The sequence below is a fragment of the Diospyros lotus genome, chromosome 14 (genome assembly GCF_014633365.1).
Source record: "Diospyros lotus cultivar Yz01 chromosome 14, ASM1463336v1, whole genome shotgun sequence".
In the NCBI taxonomy this organism is placed as follows: Eukaryota; Viridiplantae; Streptophyta; class Magnoliopsida; order Ericales; family Ebenaceae; genus Diospyros; species Diospyros lotus.
The window spans coordinates 2,517,743-2,542,085 of record NC_068351.1 but is presented as its reverse complement, the minus strand read 5'-3'; the positions used below and the strand labels follow the sequence as shown (position 1 = coordinate 2,542,085).

Sequence of the window (24,343 nt, the reverse complement as noted above, 5' to 3'; positions counted from 1 at the left end):
CTCTCATTTGAGTTGACAATACTCTAACTCGCTCTCAACTAGGAAGAGTGAGACTTTCGTTTGATTGTGAGTATATCCCAACTTTTATCTCACCATTTTAGATTAAGTATTGTGATTGATAATATTTTTATAATTAAAGTGTCACACACAACTATAATATTCGAGAAATCAAGTCATATTATTGTCAGATGATAGTGATAGTATTATTTACTTTTTTTTATCTCTTAAACTCAATAAATAATGATGACATGCTACATGGTACTAATAAAGAAAAATATTAAGGGTTAAAGGGACTCAAACACAGGTTCTCCTCGCTCACCAAGCACACTTTCAACTGCTGGATCACTACCTCAGTGGTGCCAAGGGGCATTCATAGTTGAGCAACTATAATTTAACATTAGTGAAAGTCAATGGTGAGCTAGCAATGGTTATGCTGAAAGCCTGTTTTTTAAGGACAAAAATAATGTGAGTGCATTCATATACTTTTTAAGTCAAAATAAACAATACCTCGCACAATAATTAAGTGGAGAATCGAAAAAATTAAGAATGTTCAATTAATTAAAAATAAAATGGACCAAACCAATATTGAAATTGATAAAAATCTTAGCTCAAATATCAGATTGTACGGCATAAGATCAGACTAGACTAAAGTAATTTAATCTGATATGGTTCTATTAAATCTATATGTACATATAACAGGTGAATATTATTATGTTACAGTAACAATATAACGATATATATTGTTATTTGTTATATATATATAATAATTTATTTGATTTTTGATTTAAAATTGAGACCGGACAAAAGATTGATTTTTTAAATTAAAGATAAGATTTAACTTATTTAGTCTTGGACCAAATTAGATTTTTTGATCTAATTTAGTCTATTTTTTCATTTGAACAAAAAATTGGACACTAAAATAAAAAAAAAAAGTACATGACGTATTCTTCAATATAATGCATGTTAATTGGTGTCACGTTTTGTCAAGAACAAACTATAGGTCCCATTCATGCAAAAATAATTAATAATATTATGGTTGGATTCAAGTATATGGACAAGGTGACATTATTCTTAAGCGTGTAACGGACACATGTTTGAAGTTTATTCTTGACAATTCAAAAGTTTTGTAAGGTTGACGACTCTTTGTTGGCAAGTCAATAAGTGGTCCACAGGATCACAACCTCTTGGGCTAAGGGCATTTTCTTCCCAGCATGTGTCCCAAAGATGGACAAATCATAATACTCAAAAAATATTAAAAAATAAGTTAATCATGCCCCGATTGACCCTAATAGTTGGGACTATACACGGGACATAGTCTTCATGTAAAGTCCGCATGTTTTGTGTTTGATTCTAGCTAGTCGCGCCTCTCGAGATTTAATCCCTTTACTATAATCAAGGGGCTGCGTAGTAAATGCGTCAATAATAGTGCGTAATTTAAAAAAAAAATAATCCTAAATCAATACAAAGAACTCAAAATTATAATTTCTTTATGATCAATGATATCTCATTATGGACTCTTTTGATGATTTTAAATTTATATAAAAAATAACGTATTGAGATATCAATAAATACACATTGTTTATTATATTTTATTTTAATATTTAAATAATTTTATTGATTGATATGAACTATTTTGAATCATTTAATAAATTTATTTAAATGTTAAAAATAAGAGTCAATAAATATAATTCATCTAAAAAAATGTGACAATGGTAAGCACAGCTAAATAATTAAAAATAAGATAATTTATAATCAAATTGAGATAATTGATCCGAAGCACGAAATATGATTAAGGTGGTTTAACATGTGATAACGAAACTAACAAATGTTTTTGATAAAAATAAATAAAGTGAGGAAATTATAATAAAAAATAATAATTATATTAACCAACCAAAAATAGTGGTTGAATCGTAATTTTCTATCATTAATTAATTAGGCGAGGCAGGCCAGATTGCCCTGTCATTTACCGGGTCAGGGTCTCAGCTGATTCTAGAACCGGAAGCAGCCGGTCAACTCTGTCCAAATCTATTGGACTAATTACTTGTTGAAAAATATTAATAATGGGGGCCACAAAATACTATTCAATTCAACCTTTATTTTTTGTTCAATTTTAATAAAAAATTAAAAATGTTTTTGGGGTTAGGAAGTAATTGGAACTTTATTTTTCGTCGAATTTATATTTATATTTTTATATTTGTTTGTATAGTTATTTAAGATTTTATATTTAAACTTATATTTTTAAGTTAATTTAATTTTTTATTATTTTAATTATGTTCATAAATTTATATTTTTAAATAATTTAATATTTATAATTTGATATAAATATAATGCGACGTTATCATCTCATTTAATTTTGTTTATTTACATATAAAAATATAATGATTAAATTAAATTAAAAATAAAAATTAAATTATCTAATAAAAATAATAAAAAATTTAAATTGACACAAAAAAATCAAAATAAAGAAATTAAATTTACTTAAAAATTAAATTTAAGAATATAATGTAAATAATAAAAAATTTAAGTGATCATTAAAAAACGTAAAAGAATATAAATTTAATCTAATTTTTTAATTAAAAATAAAAAACCAAATTAGCCCTTTAATTTTTAATTTTACATTTAAATAAGTCTTTTTTTAATGATTCCACATCAACTAAATAATTGTAAATATAAATAAATTAAATCCGATTAATATAAATAAAACCCGTTCCGTTTACAGGCTCAGTCGCTTTTATTACAGATGGCATATTATTTGCGCAGGGAGAGGGACAGAGAGACAGAGAGAGGAACGTAAGAATATTTTCCATTTCCTTTGGCTTTTTGCCTTTAAATGGCGATGTCCGAACACAGAGCGGGAACGCGTACAGCTTCTGCTTTCTCTTTACCTCTGGAAATCTCTCTCTCTCTCTCTAGGGTTTTTTCTTTCTCCATCTGTCTTCTAATCTCTGAATCGTCTCGAGATCGTAGCCTTCGGAGTACGTTCATCGCCAGCTTTAAGTTTTTTAACTGATTGATCGTTTTTTCTTGTGTATTTTTGTTTTTTGGTGTATCTCAAGTTGTATTTTCTCTTCCCGTTTGATGCTGTTTTTGCTCGCTTGTTATAGTTTCATGTTGGAATAACTATGTTTCTGGAAATTAATGTTGTCGTTGTCGATGTGCTGCCGTTCGTATTGTATGTGTGGTGTTATTTAGTTGTAAATTTGGAATCAACATCACGTTTTGAGTTTCAGATCTGCGCTCCTTAGTTACGCTAAAGTTTTGGTTTCTAGGATGAATGGGAAGAGAAGGCAATGTTCAAATGTCGGGGTTAATATTTCGACATTGGGTTAGTCTGAAAAGGTTGACATATAGCAAATTGTGCTGTAAAAGGCAGACTGCAGGTTCTCATGGTGCTCGCAGATTCCTACATTGGGTTATAGTTGTTAACATATCTTCAGAACAATAATTATTTTAAAGCTATTGAAGATCACTTTGTTGTTAACACACGTTTGTATGACCTGAGAATAACCGATACGTTTAGTTTCTAGTTGTGTTTGACAACATCTGTAGTTTCCAATATGCAATGTGCATTTTTGCATGTCATGTTAAAAATTTATTTGGTATTTATGTTCCTGCTCTTGTCTGTTTCATCATGTGTGGTTCTTTCATGAAATCTGTAAATAACCTCTGAAATCCAAAGTGCTTGTAGCCTTAGCTATGGCTGGCTCCAATAATTTGAAAGAGGGAAACTTTTAAATGGGTAGAGGTCCAAAGAAAATGTCAAAGAAAGTGAGCTTCTGGTATACCTCTCGAAATAAATTTATAGCATTTTTAGGCAATAATCATGCTATCCAACATTCCAATATTTTGAGGCTTTTACTGTGTTCCAATGTTCTTCACAATGGGTATTGTTTTATTGTTGCTATGTCCTCGCATGTACTTCTAAATTCTTTATAATTAAATCTTGAGGGATTTTTATTGTAGTCTAGGCTTTTTTTTTTCTCGTGTGTCTGGTTGCTTTATTACGCTGTGCAAGTTGCTGGAGCTCAAGCTGTATTTGAATTTCTACACTGTTGTGATGTTTAAAATGAAATGTAATTTTTCCCTAGTTTGGTAAAAGTGATTGGGCAAGCATTGTAGTCAATTGTGTGTTGTTATTATGTATGGCGGGCTCTCTTAAGAAAGATGAGCTTGGTAACTATTAACAACAATATCAAGGTCAGGGAAGCACAGAACACAAAGCAATCCTTGGGGCCATGGCCCTTGGACTAGAATTTGTGGATTTCATAAACCACATGGGACCCATCTAACTCCCATCCTTATATTTCTTATATTTATTATTTTCTTTATGCTAGATCCATGTGATATTGAATGCTCAACAGTTTTAAGTAGATCATGGCATTTTTCATTCTTTAACTTGATATTTGTTTTAGTTAGCATACTCCAAATTGAGGCTGAATTCTTTTGCGTGTCACTGATTTTCATTTTTACTTGGTAACCAGTTTGGTTTTCTAATATCTGGGAAAAATGCTCCAGCTGAACTTCTTTTAAAGTTTAGGACAGCAAATTGTTGACATTTTATTTAATATGTTACTTAATAATGCCAGAAAATTCATAAGTAGGTTCACTGAAAGATGTCTCTTCCTTTAAATTTATTAGTGTATTTTGTGTGTAGCTTGAAGATATGACTCCACCGATTGAGAATCCTAACAAAGCTATCAGCACTCACAAAACTTTGCATCTACCTCTCAATGAAAGAACACTTTCATCTATGACCAGAAAATCAGTTGCTGCACATCCTTGGCATGACCTTGAAATAGGTACTTAATTTGTAACTGATGAATTGTTTTCTAGAATATGCCTTTCCATTATTGATCTTGTAACCATTTGGTATGTAACTATCTTTGTGATTCATTACAGGACCTGGAGCTCCAGTGGTTTTCAACTGTGTAAGGGATACTGAAACGTTGTAGAGCTCAAAATTTTGTGGCCGCCTTTGTCTTCAATTATCTTCTTTTTCATAGATTGTAGGAAGAGTAAATTTGTTTCAAGTCGAACAACATGGTTAATCACGGTACTGACATTCGGAGGAAGTGGTAGCTTAATATTGTGATATACTGTTTTCATACAAAGTAAAAATTATACTCCTAATCACATGCACATATGTGCTATTGTAACATCTCACTAACACTTTGGTGGAATGGGTGCCATAGTTCCTGATGAAAATAATCTGAAACCAGCTGGCAACTGCGACCATCTGATTCATTAACCCCCTTTAGAAACTGTATAAACTGTTCCAAGCCATTTTTGTTCAATACAAATTGTGTAATATACTCTGCCTGTGTCTGGAGACGTTGGTGATATTTTCCATCTGATGCTTGGCCTACATTTAAGAAATTTGGGATGGCAAGAAATGAGTGTAACACACTCCCAATACCATAATGTTTTTCCTTTCCTCAGCCGTACCTTCTCTATATCTCATTTTTTGTTAATAGGTGCAGAGTCAACACGTTTGTCCATACTCTCACCTATTTGGATCACAACACAAGGGGATAAATTTGCTTCCACGCAAAGCAGTTGTGGTTCTTTAAATCTTTAGAGAAGTTTTCCTATATGCATATGATAATCATGGAGTTGAATGAGTAATCGGTTATATATGTTAAGAGAAAACCTAAAACTGGCAACTTGAATTTCTATCACATTTGTGCACCTGCCTTTTACCCGTAGTTATATGGTTCCATTTGCCTCTGATTCTACACGTTCCTTGTCTGAATCAAACTCCCATTTCTGCCGTTCCATAAGTCCCGTCATTCTTCCATGATAAGAAGTGTTATATGATTGTGGTTAATTATTTCAGGTGGTTGAAATTAGCAAGGGGAGCAAGGTCAAATACGAACTTGACAAGAAAACTGGAATGATCAAGGTACTCAGCCATACAAAATAACCCTTCATCTTTGTATGTTTTGTTGCTTGTAATGAGTTGCTAAAACCAATGCATATGTGCAGGTTGACCGTGTACTTTACTCATCAGTTGTTTACCCACATAACTATGGATTCATCCCCCGAACTTTGTGTGAGGATAATGACCCCATAGATGTTTTGGTTATCATGCAGGTATGTTGTTTATATGCATTTCATGCTTCTTTGAACTATTTATGCATACCTGAAATATCATTTCCAAATGCAACTAGAATTAATTTGAGCCTTGGTATGACCTTGATTTTGCCAACGAATGTTTCATGCATATGCTATTGAATTATTTGCTTTGCTTTGTTCCTGATCACTTTGAGAATCATTTTACTTCTTTGGCAATATTCTTTCTCAAGAGACCCCATCATTGATATAGGTACTTCAGTTTGATGTAATTGCCCCTTCTCATCCTAGGTGTTCTAATATTGTCATTGTGCCTGCTCACAAAAGATGAACCTGAAAGGCCCAAATCATCTCGTGGCTGGATAGGTTAAGTCCCACTATGAAACTTGCCATGTTGAAGATAAAGAATCAAAAGGGAATTGGAAAAACCCCTGCAAAATTAACATTTTCTAGCACGTTTTAGTGTCATAATTAAGTTTGGATTTTCAGCCAAGGCATTGTTAACAAATTTCTCTGTAGAAGAGTTCTTCTTACGTACGTAACTTGCTGAGAATTTCACTTTCATTCTTGTCATATAGTGTCCAGCTGATTTTTTTATGTATTACCCCAAATCGAGGCAACTTAGCCAGATCCATTGGTGATATTTTGGGATATGCGCTCTAAGCTTTAGCTTCCATGCAGAGTCTAGGACAATGATGGATTACAATTGATTGAATTTAGCAATAGAACAGCAGGGATTCTTTGATTACAGAAGCTTACAGCAGTAACTATGAGCGAATACAAACAAAAGAAAGCAAAATCGGCCTATTCGAGAGGGCCTTCTCTCTCCCACGACTTCTTTCTTGGTTATATTGTTAGACAAATAGAGTTAGATTTCTTTATGTTTATGTGCAGCAGCAGCAATGTATCTAAATAGAACCGGATGTAGAGGATCAGTCATATTATATATATAGTTTAGTAGGCGCATGTTTTGAACACTTAACGGGATTTTGATTCAGAGAAGTTTATTTCATTTCTCTCTTCTCTGTTTTGAGGAGATTTACTTTCTCCAGTTATTGATTTCTTCACATTCTTCCAAAATTTTCCAGATGCCTCCTCTCTCCTTCCCCTTCCCCTTCCCTTTTATATGTAATCCTTAGTCCGTTGCAGCCACGTGAGTGGTTATTCCCTCCCCAACCAAATGTGACTCTTTTCCCTTGAGTCATTTTCCTTGGTTGTCCCTGCTTCCCCCCTCCTTTTACGTCACTGGTAAGTGCGACTAACAGGGGTCCTAACAGACAATCATGTTAAATCTCTTGTAGCTTGTCCTTAGATAGGATGTAATTTCAATCTTGTAGTACTGGAGTCACAGGATCTAAACTAGAGTAATACTGGAGTTGCATCAGCTTTGATGGGTCACTTGGGGCTGCCCTGTTCTAGAATTGTCTTTCTTGTGGTTCAACAAGCAAGCAAAGCAAAATATGTTCACTGAAGAAATCTGGTGAGATACCTGACAACTAGTTTTTTTGTACTTGAGATTTCTTAGCCAGTCGAGGATAATTATTTGGAGGATAAAAAATGAGGTAACATTGGAATTTAATCTCATTATGGGTGAACTTCACTGACTTGACTGTAGTGCCTGTTCACTGTTATCTAGCACATGCTAATGTCAACTAGTTAGCCCTGACTATTTTTTCATTGCTTTATCTTTCCATTGTTTGAATTATTATTGTTTCTCAATGATATAGTTATTTTGTAACGGTTAGCATATGTTACCTTAGCTGCTAATGTTTCCAAATTTGAAAAATATAAACAGGAACCTGTTCTTCCAGGATGCTTTCTTCGGGCTAGAGCAATTGGCCTCATGCCTATGATTGATCAGGTGGACATGATCTGACAGCCATGATAATTCTCTTTCATCCTTAAAGGATTCTTTTTTTTTTTTTTTACCCTGGATGAATTTTAACCTTCATCTGAATGTAGGGTGAAAAAGATGACAAGATAATTGCAGTTTGTGCTGATGATCCTGAGTACCGAGACTGCACTGACATCCACAATCTCCCACCTCATCGGCTGGCTGAAATCCGCCGCTTCTTTGAGGATTGTATCCTTCTAAGACCTGTCAATATATATCAAATAATTGATCACCCATGATGCCCATGACATGTTTCTATAACCATTTTTAGGTATATGATATCATTTATGCATTTGTTTCTCGTCTTTGCAATACAAAACAAAAATGTTGGTCATTTTTCTTAACAAGTAATTAGACAAGAAAAACGAGAACAAGGAAGTCGCAGTGAACGATTTTCTGCCAGCTTCGAAGGCATTCGAAGCAATCCAGCATTCTATGTAAGCTATAAATTTTGAACTCTTCACTGTTTTCTCTTCTTACCGCCTTCATTTGCATGCCTTTTAATGTACCATCCAATAACAATAAAGATCATCTTCCCCACGCGTCCTACAACTAATGGCACCTACTGCAAACATTCCCAATTCCAGAGTTTGCAAATTTGGTTATAGTGCTAATCTGTTTTGTGTTTTTTTTTTACCATGAAGGAATCTCTATGCAGACTATATAGTTGAGAGCTTGAGGCGGTAGTTTCTTCCCGACCCCCTGCTCGCTGGCAATCCTACAGTTATCTTCAAGAATCCTGCATCTTGCTTCATTTGCAGACAAGGTTCCAAATGCGTGCTTATATTACATCTTCTTCTTCTTGTTTCTTACATAGTTCATGAAAATGGCGGGGAAAGAATACTGTGTTTTGTAATGGAACTTGTGAAGAAGAAAAGCGTTATTTCTCAGAGCAGTGTGAGTCTTTATAGTAGATACAACAAAAGAAAATTGGGGTTCTTGTTGTAGTTGTGATTGTGAAAATTAAGGTATGTAAACAGCGGATTGCTCACTGTGGTTTCAAATGGAAGGAAGAGGAAGTAATTCAGAGTATAGTGGAAGAGCATTCTAGAGAGTTTTTATTTGTCAATTTCTATTCTCTGTAAAAGGTTTGGTAATTGGATAAAGCCTTTTGATTATTGTTCAAGAGGTATATGTATTGATTGTTTAATATGTTTGTACATGTGTCTACAACTACACTTATATTTTTGTTTCTATACTTTTCTCTTTTTTTGTGTTATTATTTAAACTTTTGTTATTTTAATTATGTACTTAGACTTACATTTTTAAGTCAATTTAACTTTTTATATTTTAATATTTTTTTCATGCAACAACTCAAATTTTTTATTATTTTGATTATATTTTTGTACTTATATTTTTTACTCAATTTAACTCTTATATCTTGATGTGTAAAAAAAAAAAAAAAAGATAAGATAAGTCAATTTAACATTTTTTTTATAAGTCAAAGTATAAAGATTAAATTGATTCAAAAATATAGATATATGAGTGTAATTGAAATAACAAAAAATTTAGGTTGTCGCACAAAAAAATTTAAAATATACAAGTTAAATTAATTAAAAAATATAGGTATACTAGTATAATAAAAACAACGAAAAGTTTAAGTGATTATACGAAAAAAATATAAAAGTATATGAACAAAAATATGAATTTGGCCAGTAATACAAGGTATGGTGGTCTCTTTTGTCGTCGAGGTATAAGCATTTCTTAGAGAGTTCACACGGAAAATTTCATATACCTACTTCACTTGCATGTTTTATAAGTTATTATGCATGTTTGGTGGGTTTATTTAATATATATATATATATATAATGTTGTGATTGTGTTTTTATTGAGAAAAAATACATGTGTTAGTATGTGTACCAGGTCTTGTGGGCAAATTTATTTTATTTTATCACTTTGTCGCCTTGGTGATTAGAGATAGTAATAGGTCAATAAATGAGTCTTACCTATTAAAAGTTACAATGATTATGTCAAATTCATGTTTTGAGACTAAGTGAAAAATTATTTTAATATTTATTAAAAGAAGACATAATTATCTATTTAAAATTAAAATAAATATAAAAAAATTATATTTCTTTTTTATAATTGAAAATATATAAAACAAAAAAAAAAGAACTATACACAAGTAACATTAAGACATATCTCAAAGATAACACTAGTAAATAAAAAAAAAAATTATCTCAAATCGAGACATAAAATATTAGACTTTCATAATATAAAAACTCATATCGTAATATCTAAAAAACTCTATCAAATGCACTTTAAATGGATATATCAAATGTGAATTAAAACCAACTCTTAAAGAGATTGAAAAATTAGAAAGTGAAGAAAAAGTTTCAAATGGCATTTTAAATTAGATATGTCACTTAAGATTGCATACACTTCTGCCTATAAAAATATTTATTGAACAAAAAATAATATATTTTAAATATTTATTAAATAAATATGTAAATAATAAAAAAAGGGACTCCTCTATTTTTTGTTTTTTAAAACATCTTTCCATAAAAAAATTTGAAGATTTTATGGTTCTCATATTCTTGGGATAAATATTTTTATTTTAAGAAAAAGATTAGTCAGCTTAAATTGATACAAAGTGCCACTGGTCCACTTCCCATTGGTTACATGTAGCAGTAGCACCCCTTGATATTTAAGCAAGAGTTCACCGAGGATGGCACGTGTCTCCATCTAACATATGTAGCGCAGAAAAACCCATTCAACGCCCGGTCACTTTAGATCGAGATTTAAGCTTCTTGTATCATATGAGGCACCCTTAAACCCTTCCCCCAAGCGTCCCATCCCTCGTCATCTTCGCTCTCTCTGTCTCTCTCTGTGTGTAAATTCGAAAATTCGTTCGAATTTAATCCCAACAAGCCATGAGTTCGTTCAGTAACACCCCCAACTTTGACAATCTTCTGCTCCAGAGCCTGATGGGCAGGCTCCAAATCCACCCACCGAACCTCCAGTCGTCGCCGCTCCTCAGCCTCGAAGACCTCCTCTTCGACGCCGCCGGCCATCTCTCTGACTCCGACGAGGAGGACGGGGACGGAAACGGAAAAACGCAGCTGGCCAAGGAGGAATCCAAACTCGAGAAGGATATAATCCGGACGATCCTCAGCGGCAAAATTGAAACGCTAAAACCTAACTCTGGCCAGGCTGTCGCGATAGGTGAGCACCACGTATGCATTGGGTTTCACCAAGAATCCGGGTCGGACTACCGGGTTTGGGAGTGGCATGGCCATCTGATGTTGTTTGATGAGGAAAATGGGTACTCGCCGGAGTATATATACGGGAATTACTTTGAGAGGCTGAGAGCGAAGCCGATTACTGTAGCTAGTGAGGATACTAGTGAGAAGCGTGATGAGGAGGAAAAGGGGAATTTGGGATTGAGGGAGTTGATTGAACCAGGTGATTCGGGCCGTGGGCGGATACTTCACCGGAATATTAACGCTGGGTCTGCCAGGTTTGTGTAGAAAGTATAACCTTGAAATTTGTGGAACTTTACATTCATTTGATAATTAGCTTTTTTTGTGTGCAATTTTAATGAGTTGAAGATGTATGATTATGATTTACTCAAACTGGGGAATAATATGTGATGGAAGTTTAGGCAGATATGAAAAGCGTGAATTATGAAGATACTTTGAACTACAATTTCCAATGGGTTAAATAGAATCTGCATTGACTGTTGATCAAAATCAAACTCAATATTAACTCAAAATTCGGTTTTATAAGTTGATTGATATGGTGGGACTAAGAAAATAGATTTTTATAGAAATCAGTCTGACTCTACTGTTAATTTCGTGACTAGTTTTGCAGTGTTTTGCATTCCATTATTCTTGAGCCTTGGAGCAGATAGTGCTTTGCCTTAAATCCTGTTTTTGTAGGTTCTGTTGTTTGGGTGAAGAGAGCGCTAGCTTTGGTTAGAAACAACTTCACTTGAATCTTGCAAAGCAGAGTCTCATACATTGGAGATGCCGTTTGTGGTTACTTAGGAGGAGAAAATGAACTTTTCTTATTTGTTTGTCTCTTCCTTGGATGCCTTTTGTTGATTATTTGTCTCTTCCTTCCAGTTCTATTAGCTAGTTATGTTTACTGGAACTATGATTTGCAGGCAAGATAAGCAATTGCAATAATTTATTACTACATGTAATGTCAGGAAGGATGTTTAATTTATTGCCATGGTAAAATGATATTACATCAAGAACTGATTACTGAAGTGTGGATCTTTCCAATTTGTGGGCAGTACCTCATATGAGCACCATTGACCTTCTTTATTGTAATGTTCGGATATAAGATATTCCTAACTCTAATATTGTTTTAAGAATTAGACATCTATTAAAATTACATGATTTTTTTTTCTTTCAAATTGACCTTGTGAAAATATATTCTAAAAGCAAGATGACTCTCTTTTGCGTTTGTTTTTTCTTTGTCACAGTCCAAAATTTTCTACCCAGAGAGTTAGTTTACTATAAGTAACAACATATCAAGTCTTTATCCTAACTATAAGTAATAACATATCAAGTCTTTATCATATTATGTGGGGGTGAATTACATGAATTCTAGCCCATCAGTCATTTCTATTTATGGTCTTACCTTTTGGGATGCCCTTATAATACATATTATTCATAAATGTCTCCCACAAAATTTGTCTTGATCTTCCATACCAGATTGTCAATTAGTCTTTTTCTCACGTTACATGTTGATTCCCATAGGATACACAGAGGAAAGGATAAAAAAGGAGTAGGATTTGAAGCTAATATAATCTTTGGTTTTTTAGAAGTTGCTAAAATTAGTTTAGGATACTTTCTTAATTCTAGTTTAGGATACTTTCCTAAACTTTGTATAGATGATCTTTCCTATGTTGTAATTCCTCATCCCTATAACTAGGGTTGTATTTTTGTGTGTAAATTATGAATAAAAGTATTCCATTCTCACATTACAATACCATCTTAATCATATCTCAAGCATCTTATCTTCAATAGGAGCAACTCTTGGTTTTATTATAATGACCTCATTTATAATTTTATCTTTTCTTGTATGCATACTCATCCATCTTAACATCATCATCTCCATTACGCTCATGTTTTGCACATACTAGTATTTTACTGTCTAACTTTCTATGCTGTACAACAAAATTGATCTTGTATTTGTATTGTAAAACTTTTAACTTAAATAGAATCTTACCATCACATAAAACGCTAAATGGCCTTTTCCATCTTAATCATACTACCTTAATTTTATGGGTAACATCTTTAATAACGTTCCCATCTTTTTTGAATGATGGATTCAAGATATCTACATTGACTTTTTCTTGGTATGATTTAATCTTTCAATTTCATCATAACATCATCCACATTTTTTTTTTTCATAACTTAAAATTCTTTCAATCTGCTTAACATAAAACCTCATGATTTTAAAAGTTTATCCCTGTCTTGAGCTTAGTATTCACGTCTTGTTTTGGCTTATCCATCAATATAATGTCATCTATAAGTAGTATACAACAAGGCACCTTTGCTTGGATATGTTTAGTGAATTCATTTATTACTAGGGCAAATAGGTAAAGGCTTGGAGCATATCCTTGATATATCCAATTATAATTGGAAAAGTCTCAATGTCTCCTCCACATGTTTTGAGACGTGTTTTTGCTCTATGATACATGTCTTTTTTAATAATTTGCATACAAGCAATTTGGATTCCCTTTTCTAAAATCTTCCGTAAGACTTTTCTAGGAACTTTGTGTTGTGTACCTAGGGTTTTAACCTAGGATTGGATTGGAAAATTGGAAGAATGAAGGGAGAAATGTAGAAAAAGAATAGAGAGAATCAGAAGAACATAAAGTGAGGGAGAGAAAGATCTAGAGAGAGAGAGAGAATTTGGAGGTGGGAAATCAAAATATCATTTATCAATCAAAACATAATTTCTTCTTACAGCAGTGGCTTATTTATAGCCTCGCCGCTCCTGCACCCATGTGCACTGCAACTGTAATCCTAACAAATCATAAAATACCTTCTAACAATTATTTATATCCCTATTACAGTTTTGCCTCTTTATTGCTCCTAGGGTCATGACATTCCCCTCACCTTAAAACATTTCTTGTTCCCAAGAAATGCCAAACCTCCACACCTTCCTATATTCCTTTTTCCTTCTTTTCCACAGCTTGGATGGAGAAGTTTTGAAATTTTTCTGTATGCATAGCAAATTTGAAGTTTTGATACCAGCTAAACCTGATCGACTCAGTTTAATTCCCTTCGAAAATCTTCCGTAAACCAACCTAATCTGCTACAATCTTTTTGGAAGCACAATTGGTTTCTGTTGCTGCCAAGAATCGATCAGAAATCGCCTGGGTCTATACTCGATCACCTTTGTTGTGGCTTCCTGGTCGCCTACTCTCAGCGTCCCAAGTCACCAGAATCTCGTCACTGGCCGCTTGCCTATCCTGATTCGCCTAACTCACAAAGCAACAACCAAGATGCAACTGTTTGATTGCACCTTCAAAATTCGAGTCTAACCACGAAGAGTTGCTGGAATCACAATTGAAATCGCCGAACCTGCTTTGCCTAATCACTAACCGCAATTGACAACGACCATGTCTCCCACTTCCTCGTCCAACTCACTCGTGAACCTCCTGGTCATCCACGTCACCACCTTCGACGGACTCCCTCACCAATCGCGAACGTTCCTCTGTACTGATCGCCGATGGGCTCATGCTCGTCTCACCCACCTGCATCGACCTAGATAAGTTTTGAGAGTTGTTAATTTCACTACTCGAACTCGCCTAACTACTATCAGTTTTCGTAATTGCCTCTGTCTCATCTTCACATCTAGAATCAAATGAAATCACAGCTGAGGACGATTGCTGTGATACCAATTGTCATGTACCTAGGGTTTAACATAGGATTGGATTGGAAAATTGGAAGAATGAAGGGGGAAATCTAGAAGAAGAATAGGAAGAATCAGAAGAATAGAGAGTGAAGGAAAGAAAGATCGAGAGAGAGAATTTGGAGGTGGGAAACCAGAATAGCATTTATCAATCAAAACATAATTTCTTCCCACAACAGTGGCTTATTTATGGCCTCACCGCTCTTGCACCCATGTGCAATCCGTTTGGCCTCAACCCATGCACCCATGTGCAGTATAACTGGAATCCTAACAAATTGCAAAATATCTTCTAACAACTATTTATATCCCTTTTACAATTTTGCCCCTCTATTGCTCCTAGGGTCATTACACTTTGTTGTAAGCATTTTTCTAAATCTATAAACATCATATGTAAATCTTTCAGTTTATTATGTTTGAGAATTTTGCTCCTAACAAACATTTATACTTTTGGACTAGGATTGTAGATGGAAATGGAAAGGAATATAAAAAGATAAGAAAGAAAATTGAAGGACTTAAGTAGCTGTTTTTTGTGATCTTGTTGGAAAATGAGAAGAAAAATAATAGATAATAGTTTGGTTTTTCATAAAAGATATATGCACAAGTCATTACATTTACTATTTATTTTCTCAACCATTGAATTTGATAGATCCTAGTTTCAGGCAACATTATGGAATAGATTCGCAAAAACTTGGGAAAACTGGATATGACTAAGTTTGCTGTTTTGATATGAAAATGAATCACTGATTTTAGTTCCCTACTATTGGATTCTCCAGGAAGCTCTGTAAAAAAGACATGAACATTAGGTTTCAACTTTTCACTTCTTAAAATCAGCTGCTGCAGACCTTTTTGCCAAAGGAAGGCCTGTCTTCCCTAGGCAAGAAAGTGGATTATCATGATGAACTTGGGAGATTGGAAGTAGCTTTTGTATTTGACGAGGTCCTATCTGATCATGAAACTAGAAATGAGACTATCTGCATCTACAGAGGAAATACAAAACTTTGTGACACCAACCATGTACTTCAAGTATATTTTGGTGCATGCAGTTACAATTTCTCAACATACAACTTAATATATATTGTTAAGAATAGGCAAGGAAATTTTGATTTTATTCTCAGCATACAACTCAATATATATATAGTTTACGAGAAAGCACTCCCCACTTCCTTAAATTAAGGATCCACTACCCAACTACTAATTTGAACACGCAACACAACTTAAGGGCCATAACTCCAGCCCACTAACAGATCATACATCAGAAAAACAAACTAAATAACTATACAAAAAACCACAAATCATAGATCTTATAAATCTTTAACCATTTTCCTTATTTCTCAACACTCTCCCTCAAGTTGGAGAATGGATGTCATCCATTTCCAGCTTGCTTGTTAGCCTCTGAAAGGCTATTCCAGGAAAGCCTTTGGTAAGTAGATCTGCCAACTGACTTCTTGTAGGCACCAATGAAGTACAAATTAGACCACTTTCTAGCTTTTATTTTATATAGTGTCTGTTAACCTCCACATGTTTAGTACGATCATGCTGTATTGAATTGTGTGCAATATTAATAATTGATTTGTTATCACAATACAGCTTCATAGGATCCTTCCATTTGACCTTCAGATCTTCTAGAATTATCTCAATCCATAGTAATTCACAAATTCCAAGTGCCATAAACCTGAATTCAGCCTTTGCATTTGATCTTGACACCCCATTCTGCTTCTTACTCCTTCAGATAATAATATTTCCCCCTAGAAAAGTACAATATCCGAATGTTGATCTCCTATCAATCATTGATCCTGCATAATCAACATCCGTATAGGCTTCAAGGGTCAATTCTTGTCCTCTTTTGAATAAGATTCCTCCACCTGGTGTGTCCTTTAGATAATGCAGAATTTTGTGAATAGCCTTTATGTGAATTTTCTTAGGATTGTGCATAAATTGGCTAACCACTCCCACAACATATGCTATATCTGGCCATGTATGTGCTAGATAAATAAGTCTCCCAACTAATCTTTGGTAGAGACCTTTATCTATTGTTGCATCATCTAGACTATTCCCTAGCTTATGGTTAGGCTCAATAGGAGTCTCAGTTGGCTTACATCCTAGCATACTAGTTTCTGTTAATAGATCTAGAATATATTTATGCTGTGATATAAAAATATCTTGTTGAGAGTGAGTTATTTTAATACTCAAGAAGTATTTTAGCCTACCCAACTCTTTAATTTCGAATTCCTTTACTTAACACTGCTTTAGGCTTTCCATTCCCTCCAAATCATCTCCCATCAATATGATATCATCCACATAAACCAACAAGACAGTGAGTTTTCAAGCAACTGAATGTCTTATAAATAATGTATGATCACCTTGGCTTTGTTTGTATCCCAATTCAAGCATGGCTTCGGTAAATTTTCCAAACCAAGTTCTTGGGGATTGCTTCAACCCATATAGGGATTTGTTTAACTTACACACTGCATCTTTTTCCTTTGTTTGACTCATTTTCAATGGAACCTCCATATAAATTGCATCCTCTAGATCTCCATGTAGAAAGACATTTTTTTACATTAAATTGTTGTAATTTCCAACTAAAATTAGCAGCTAGGGATAGCAATATCCTTATGGTATTCATTTTTGCAACAAGAGCAAAAGTTTCAAGGTAATCCACACCATAGGTTTGAGTATAACCCTTAGCAACCAACCTTGATTTGTACCTTTCTAATGACCCATATGAGTTGTACTTAACAATGTAAATCCATCTACACCCCATTGGTTTCTTTCCTTTAGGCAATGTCACTAGATCCCATGTCTTGTTTTTTTCAAGTGCCAACATCTCTACCCTCATGGCTTATCTCCAATTCTCATTGCTTAATGCCTCAGATACTGTTTCCAAATAGGAATTGAGCTAATGTTGGTGAGAAAGGTTTTGTGATTGGGAGACAAGTGTTTATAGGACATGAATAAGTGCATGGGGTGCTTTGTACATGTTCTGGTCCCTTTGTGAGTGGCAATAGGTAAGTCAATATCAGTTGAAGTAGGCAAATAAAAAACATGTTCAATTTCATTAGGGTAGATGGTAGCAAAAGTAGTTACCTCAGCTTGCTCAATGTCAGGTTTAGGAGCTGATCAGGTTTAGGAGCTGATTCAAATACTTGAATAGGTGCTGAATGAGTAGTAGGTTTCTTCCTTCTTGAGTAAACTTGAAGTGGATGAGGTTTCGCCTCTTGAATTAACATTTATGTCTGTTTTTGAGACTTGGACTGAGAATTAGATGCTGGTTGTAGGGATGAAACAGTAGGCTGCAAGTGTTGTATAGGAGTAGACAATAAAGAAGGAACTCAGGGAAAAACAAATTTCTAGCATCTTCCTCGCTTACTAAGATCTCCCCCTGAACAAAATACTTAGTTTGTTTAGCAAATGTAACATCCATAGATACAAAAAAAAAAATTGGTTGGAGGATGAAAACACTTATACCCTTTTTTGAGTAGATGAATACCCCACAAAAACACATCTAAGAGTCCTAGGATCCAGTTTTCCCCTTTGTTGAGAGTGCTGATGAACAAATGCAACACACCCAAATACTCTAGGTATGAAACCGCTAGAGATTGAAGCTTGTGGAAAAAATTGGGACAGCAGTTGAACAGGACTTTTAGAACTTAGATTTCTTGAAGGCAATTGATTTATAAGATGAGTAGAAGTCAAGATAGCCCCCCCCCCCCCCCCCCCCCCTCCCCTTTTAGAACTTAGATTTCTTGAAGGCAATTGATTTATAAGATGAGTCCCCCCCCCCCCCCAAAAAAAAAAAAAATATTGTTTTGGAGCATTCCCTTAAAATTTTGAAATAAAAGGGCTCTAGTGATGTTTAGGAGGTGTCCATTTTTTCTTTTGGTCACCCCATTTTGTTGTGGCGGGTTGACACAGGAAGACTGAACTGTGCCTTTTTCTTGGAAGTAGGAAGTAAGAGACTGATTAAAGTAGTCCCTAGCATTGTCTGATCTGACTCTTTTGATAGCAACATTGAACTGAGGTTTGATCAGATTCTAGAAAATAGGAACTACAAAACTAACATTTGATTTGTTCTTTAAAAGATAAATTTAAGTGGTTTTAGTACAATCATCAATAAATGACACAAAGCACCTAGCCCCATTGATATTAGGAATGGGAGATGGACCCCAGATGTCACTATGAATGAGTGTAAATGGAGAAGAACTTCTTTTAACATTCATTGGAAATGAGATCCTTCTATGTTTCACAAATTTACATGTGTCACATTGGAAGTCTAGTCCATTTAATCCTTTGAACAATAAAGGATACATAATTTTCAGAACATTAAAAGAAGGATGACCAAAACGAAAATGCTGTAACCAAATCTTCTCTATGTGAGATTCAGAGGATTCGGTCATACATGTCATAGGAGATATTTTGGCTAGCCTAGGTTTCTGTCCACTGCTTTGTGCCTCAAGAAAATAGAGACCTTCCTTCTCTTTAGTGCCCAATCATCTTTCTTGCATAGTTGTTAAATCGATATTCGAATCGAGAATCGAAATTCTTATTTTATGAATCGTGAATCGAGAATCGAATCGTAAGATTCGGTACACATTCTCAATTTCAACTATAAATAATATATATCCATAGAAAATAAATAATATACCTACCATGATCAATTCTTTTAAATATAAATAGATAAATAAACTTCTAAATATATTTGCTAAGTTTAAAATTATACCAAAAGGCAAAAGTATATTCATGTTGGCTTTAAATTCAAATTACACCAAACCAAACCACTTTTAAAATAACAAGTTAGAAAAAAAAAAAAAAACCTACAATTATAAGGTTATTAATAAACTCCATTGTCCATAATCTTCACTAGTTATCAATAATCTTCATCTTCAAGTTCAAGAGCATCACCATCTTCATCATTTTCATCATCTTCTTTGTTTTCAAACATAGCCAAATAGAACAAATATTTGATTAAAGCGCACATGCAGATGAAGTCGCACAAATTGGACGAATCGTGCTATTCATGCAATTCACGGTCAATTCGTCCGATTCATAGATGATTTTAAGAGATTTTCGATTCACCCTATAAATTCGACTCGATTTCTATATGAATTGAGCCGAATCGTACAATTCGAATCGTGAATCGTACGATTCTAAGGGATTTTAGATTCACCCTATAGATTCGACTCGATTTCTATATGAATCGAGTCAAATCGTACGATTTGAATTGTGAATCGTAAGATTCTAACAGTGCTTTCTTGTGTCCTGCTCTTGAATTTCACAATAGGAGGGATGAAAAACCACTCTACAATTAAAATTAGAAGTAAGTTTCTGGATTGAAATAAGATTAGTGAAAAGTTTAGGTACATGTAGGGTATTTTTTAAGGTAAGATGTTCATTGTTATAAACATCCCCTTGGCTTGCTACTGTGGTAGTTGTACCATCAGCAATGGTAATTTTTCAGTTGCTAGGACAGGGACTATAGGACACAAATTTATGAGAAGAGCAGGTCATATGATCGATAGCACTTGAGTCAATAATCCAAGCATTTGAGATAGCAGTATCTGTGGCATTTAGTGCATAAGAAAAGGAGGAAATACCTGAAGAGATTAGGATACAAGTACCTAAACTAGTAGATTTCTCTAGGGATCCAATCAGTTGCTTCAATTTAGTGATTTCTTCCTTCTTGAACTCAACAATCACTGGTTCTGAATGCTCCAATTCCCTCACCTGTTGTGTGTTAGCCACATACGCATGCTCCTGCCTCTTCTGTTTGCCTGGTGCTTTACCTTCAGTTGGTGGCTTCCCATATAACTTCCAGCACTTATCTATAGTGTGTCTAGACTTCTTACAATAGGTGCACCATAGGAGATCCTTGTTTGACCATGACACATGTATAGATTTTTTAGTCTCACTTCCTTGGGATTCTGCACTGGAATGTTGGATCTTCCTTGTCATTAGTGCTGAGTTTTCCACTATATGTGTCTCAAGCATGACTCTTCTCCTTCCTTCCTCAACTTGGACAATGGCTATAGTCTCATTTAGAGATGATAAATCCTCTTTTCCTAGTATCTGAACTCTCACTACATCAAAATCAATATTTAGGCCAGCAAGGAATTCATAAATCCTTTCTTTTTTCAACAAACCTTTTAAGTAGGGCAGCATCCTCACTACATTTCATTTTGATACACTGGTAGTGGTCCATTTCCTGCCATAGAGTTTGTAGGAGATTGGAATACTCATTGATCGAACGGTTTCCTTGCTTGGTTGCTGAGATCTTTGTCTTAATCTTATAAATTTGGGCTGCATCTCAAACTTCGGAATAAGTTTGTTTGATTGCATCCCAAATTTCCTTAATTGTACCTAAAAACATAATAGTATCACTTATCTTAGGAAGCATAGAATTCCATAGCTAAGACATTACCTAGAATCCTCTTCATCCTAAGCTTCAAAGGTAGGATTTCCTTGCTTAGGGCCAGTACTGAGTAGATGGCTCTCAATTTGCCTCTCCCTTTCAAAAAAGTCCTAACCAATTGAGACCACTTCAAATAGGTCTTACCATTCAACCTATAGGTTGCTTGGATATTCTGCAATTCTCCAAGTGATGGATTGCTTTTAGTCTCCTCACACATAGTGGCTGTAACTGGTGATTCAGAGGCAACACTTGCTTCGATTGAGGTTGACATAGCTCCCAGATGAATTGCACTTCAACTTCTCGAGTCACAAGGTAGCTAGGCTTAAGATCTCAACCTGAGACGTGGTTTCTTCGGAAATCGGACGCCTTTATGGCTCTGATACCATGTTAAGAATAGGCAAGGAAAACTTGATTTTATTCCCAGCATACAATATATATACAGTTTAGGAGAAACCACTCCCCACTTCTGTAAATTGAGGATCCACTACCTAACTACTAATCTGAACACACAACACAACTTGAGGGCCATAACTCCAGCTCACTAACAGATCATACACCAGAAAAACAAACTAAATAACTGTACAAAAAACTGCAAATCATAAATCTTATAAATCTGTAACCATTTTCCTTATTTCCTGACATATATATATATATATATGTGTGTGTGTGTGTGAGGATAGCCACCCTCTGAATGCCACATAGACCAACCTACCAATGACCACAGGATATGTCCCCAATCTCTATCTGGCAAGCATGGGTTAGCCTTGTGAAGTGACACATGACTTGCATGATTCTTGAAATTCATGGTTTGCATAGGACAACACCCTTGATGGAAATGAACCGAGCACTTCTCTCCTCTGAAATTAAAAGATCCGCATGAGCCATGTGTTAAAGATACACAGAACCTAGGTTGAACCAGGGTTTGGGTCTTTGCCTAATCTATTCTGCTTGGGGTACCAAGGAACTTACGAATCAGTCTGAGATTTAGGGTGCTGTGAAGGCATCCTTCCCTTCCCCTAAGGGACTTGGCTAAACAGGCCTAGAGAGAGATAGACTTCACATCGAGGAAAAAGCAGCACACTGCACATAGACAAACCCTCATTTAGATTGTGCATCAAGAGAAAGTCGCGCATGACACTACCCTCATTTATAGTGGCTACCTATCCACGTCAAAAAAGATGGTGGTCTGAGTGACAGGTTGCTGACACTTGGAATGAGAAGCAGTCTCCATTTTGTTGGATAGAAAGGCATGGTGTGCAATCTCATAGCGTCACTAGTCTCTTAGGTTCCCCTTTTGTGAACTGGTGGCCCCCTCCTAAATAGATCGTGATCTTCCTGCCATTTCTGTGCATGCTGTCACTCTCTTGTTGTGGCTCCAATCTTCTCCCTGACCTTGTTCTCCAGTCTTGCAGGCAGCTCAACATTACCATTGCATTCCAGAACATGCACTTTATATGCATATGAGAATTAAAATTGGTGTGATATGTTTGGAGTTTGGACCTTTGATCTTTGAGATTCAAACGACATCCAATATTAATAATAATAAAAGGCAGCCTTCATGTGTTCCCATTCCTAGTCAAACTCAAGCCACTAACCATTTTTCCTGCTTATAAATGATTGAACATGTTACCATAGAACTGTCTCATGGCTTGTTCACGTATGACCCAGTTCTGGCAATCAAAGTTACAGTGGGGAGCACTGGTATCAGTCCCTCTAGTCTTTGCTTTGCTTCCTTCTCCTAATTGGTAAAATGTATTGAGACGTATGCTTATGAATTCTCTGGTAACAAAGTTTATGCTGTAATTTGCCAGACTATAGCTCTCATAGTGTCAAGATCAGATGGGATACAGGGCCCTGATACTTGACATAGCTAAATTAATGGTGACTAATTTATTCGGTATTCCAAGATATATATGTTCTCACAGCATCTTAACAAATGACTTCTTTCCTAGTTGGATAGGTATGAATTATTACCGCCTAATTTCTAGTTGAGTTTTGAATTAAAATTTTTTTTCTCTGTTTTTCCCTTTGTTAAGTAGAAGAACTTTGTTAATCTCACAACTGAGTTTCTAAGCAACTTATCTAAGGGCCTTACAGCCAGATAAGACCATAAATAGAAATTATTAGAGATCTAGAATTCATGTAGCCGATCCCATACAGTAGGATTAATAAGGCTTGATATGTTATTCTCATTGTTGTTGTTGAAGCATGATTCTATATGGCAATCCCCGTGTACTTTCCGGATGCAGTATACCCTTCGCTTGAATCTGGTAGAGCACCGGCACAAGCACTACATGTTTGTTCCATCTATCAGTGCATCATCATTCATCTTGATTGTTTTCACCATGATGTGTGCGTCTCTCTGTTGTTCCTGAGGTTGTTTATCACTCCATATGTTTTGCTAAGCATGCATTTGTACAACCATGCTTACTTTGGTTTCTCTTCTAAAATTCCCAGGTTTAGCTGAGGTCTAATGAGAAAGAATGAAGATGCACTTGCTATGCACACAGATTCTGGCTCGATTCATCAACTTTAAGATTGAAATATTTTCCATCTTATCTTGTGGACCTTTCTGAACTTCAAAGGCTTGAGGGGGTGTCCCCCATTTGTTTCTTGTCTTCTTATTCCTCTTTTTAAGTTCCAATTCTGAAGGATATATACATATGAGCTGAATTTGGTTGTAGATTTCTCATGGAAGCAAAGCCTTAGGGTCCTTCACCAGGGTCCTCTGCTCGCATTTTGATCTTTTTGTGTTCAATTTCCGTTTTAAATTAGAAAAATGAACTCTTTTAACATGTTTGATGATGACTTTGTGACTTTAGTTGTCATAATAAAATTTATAAATTAATTCATGTTTTGAGCTCGTGATGATATATTTATCGATGATAAAATGAATAAAAATTTGAATCGTTTGATCTCATGAGAAGAAAATTAGTATGTCTTTATGAGACGGTTGAAAGTGGATAGTAAAATTAGTTTGATTATTAAAAATAAAATTATTTGAAATTATATTAATCTATTAAAAATATTTATTAAACATTGATTATTTATAAAATAATAATTATATTTGAATTTTGTTATTTGAGTTATTTATA

The 24,343-nt window shown here is 34.7% G+C and overlaps 2 protein-coding genes across 2 annotated transcripts; both read left to right on the top strand.

Moving 5' to 3' along the window:
* Positions 1-2,799: 2,799 nt before the first annotated feature.
* On the top strand, positions 2,800-9,126 carry LOC127791230 (soluble inorganic pyrophosphatase 4-like). The gene is made up of 9 exons (XM_052321084.1): positions 2,800-2,975; positions 4,655-4,799; positions 4,900-4,928; positions 5,837-5,902; positions 5,986-6,093; positions 7,868-7,933; positions 8,035-8,155; positions 8,322-8,403; positions 8,611-9,126. The coding sequence occupies exons 2-9, from the start codon at positions 4,664-4,666 to the stop codon at positions 8,651-8,653; spliced, it is 651 nt and encodes a 216-aa protein (XP_052177044.1). The 5' UTR covers positions 2,800-2,975; positions 4,655-4,663; the 3' UTR covers positions 8,654-9,126.
* Positions 9,127-10,744: 1,618 nt separating this feature from the next.
* On the top strand, positions 10,745-24,100 carry LOC127790857 (uncharacterized). Its single transcript, XM_052320582.1, has 2 exons — positions 10,745-11,426; positions 23,706-24,100. The coding sequence occupies exons 1-2, from the start codon at positions 10,840-10,842 to the stop codon at positions 23,713-23,715; spliced, it is 597 nt and encodes a 198-aa protein (XP_052176542.1). The 5' UTR covers positions 10,745-10,839; the 3' UTR covers positions 23,716-24,100.
* Positions 24,101-24,343: the final 243 nt, after the last annotated feature.

Bases quoted from the DNA above. Each gene is read 5' to 3' on its own strand.
- LOC127790857 (XM_052320582.1), top strand. From the start codon at position 10,840: ATGAGTTCGTTCAGTAACACCCCCAACTTTGACAATCTTCTGCTCCAG.
- LOC127791230 (XM_052321084.1), top strand. From the start codon at position 4,664: ATGACTCCACCGATTGAGAATCCTAACAAAGCTATCAGCACTCACAAA. The intron at 4,800-4,899 runs GTACTTAATTTG...GATTCATTACAG, and splicing joins TTGGCATGACCTTGAAATAG to GACCTGGAGCTCCAGTGGTT. The intron at 5,903-5,985 runs GTACTCAGCCAT...GCATATGTGCAG, and splicing joins AGAAAACTGGAATGATCAAG to GTTGACCGTGTACTTTACTC.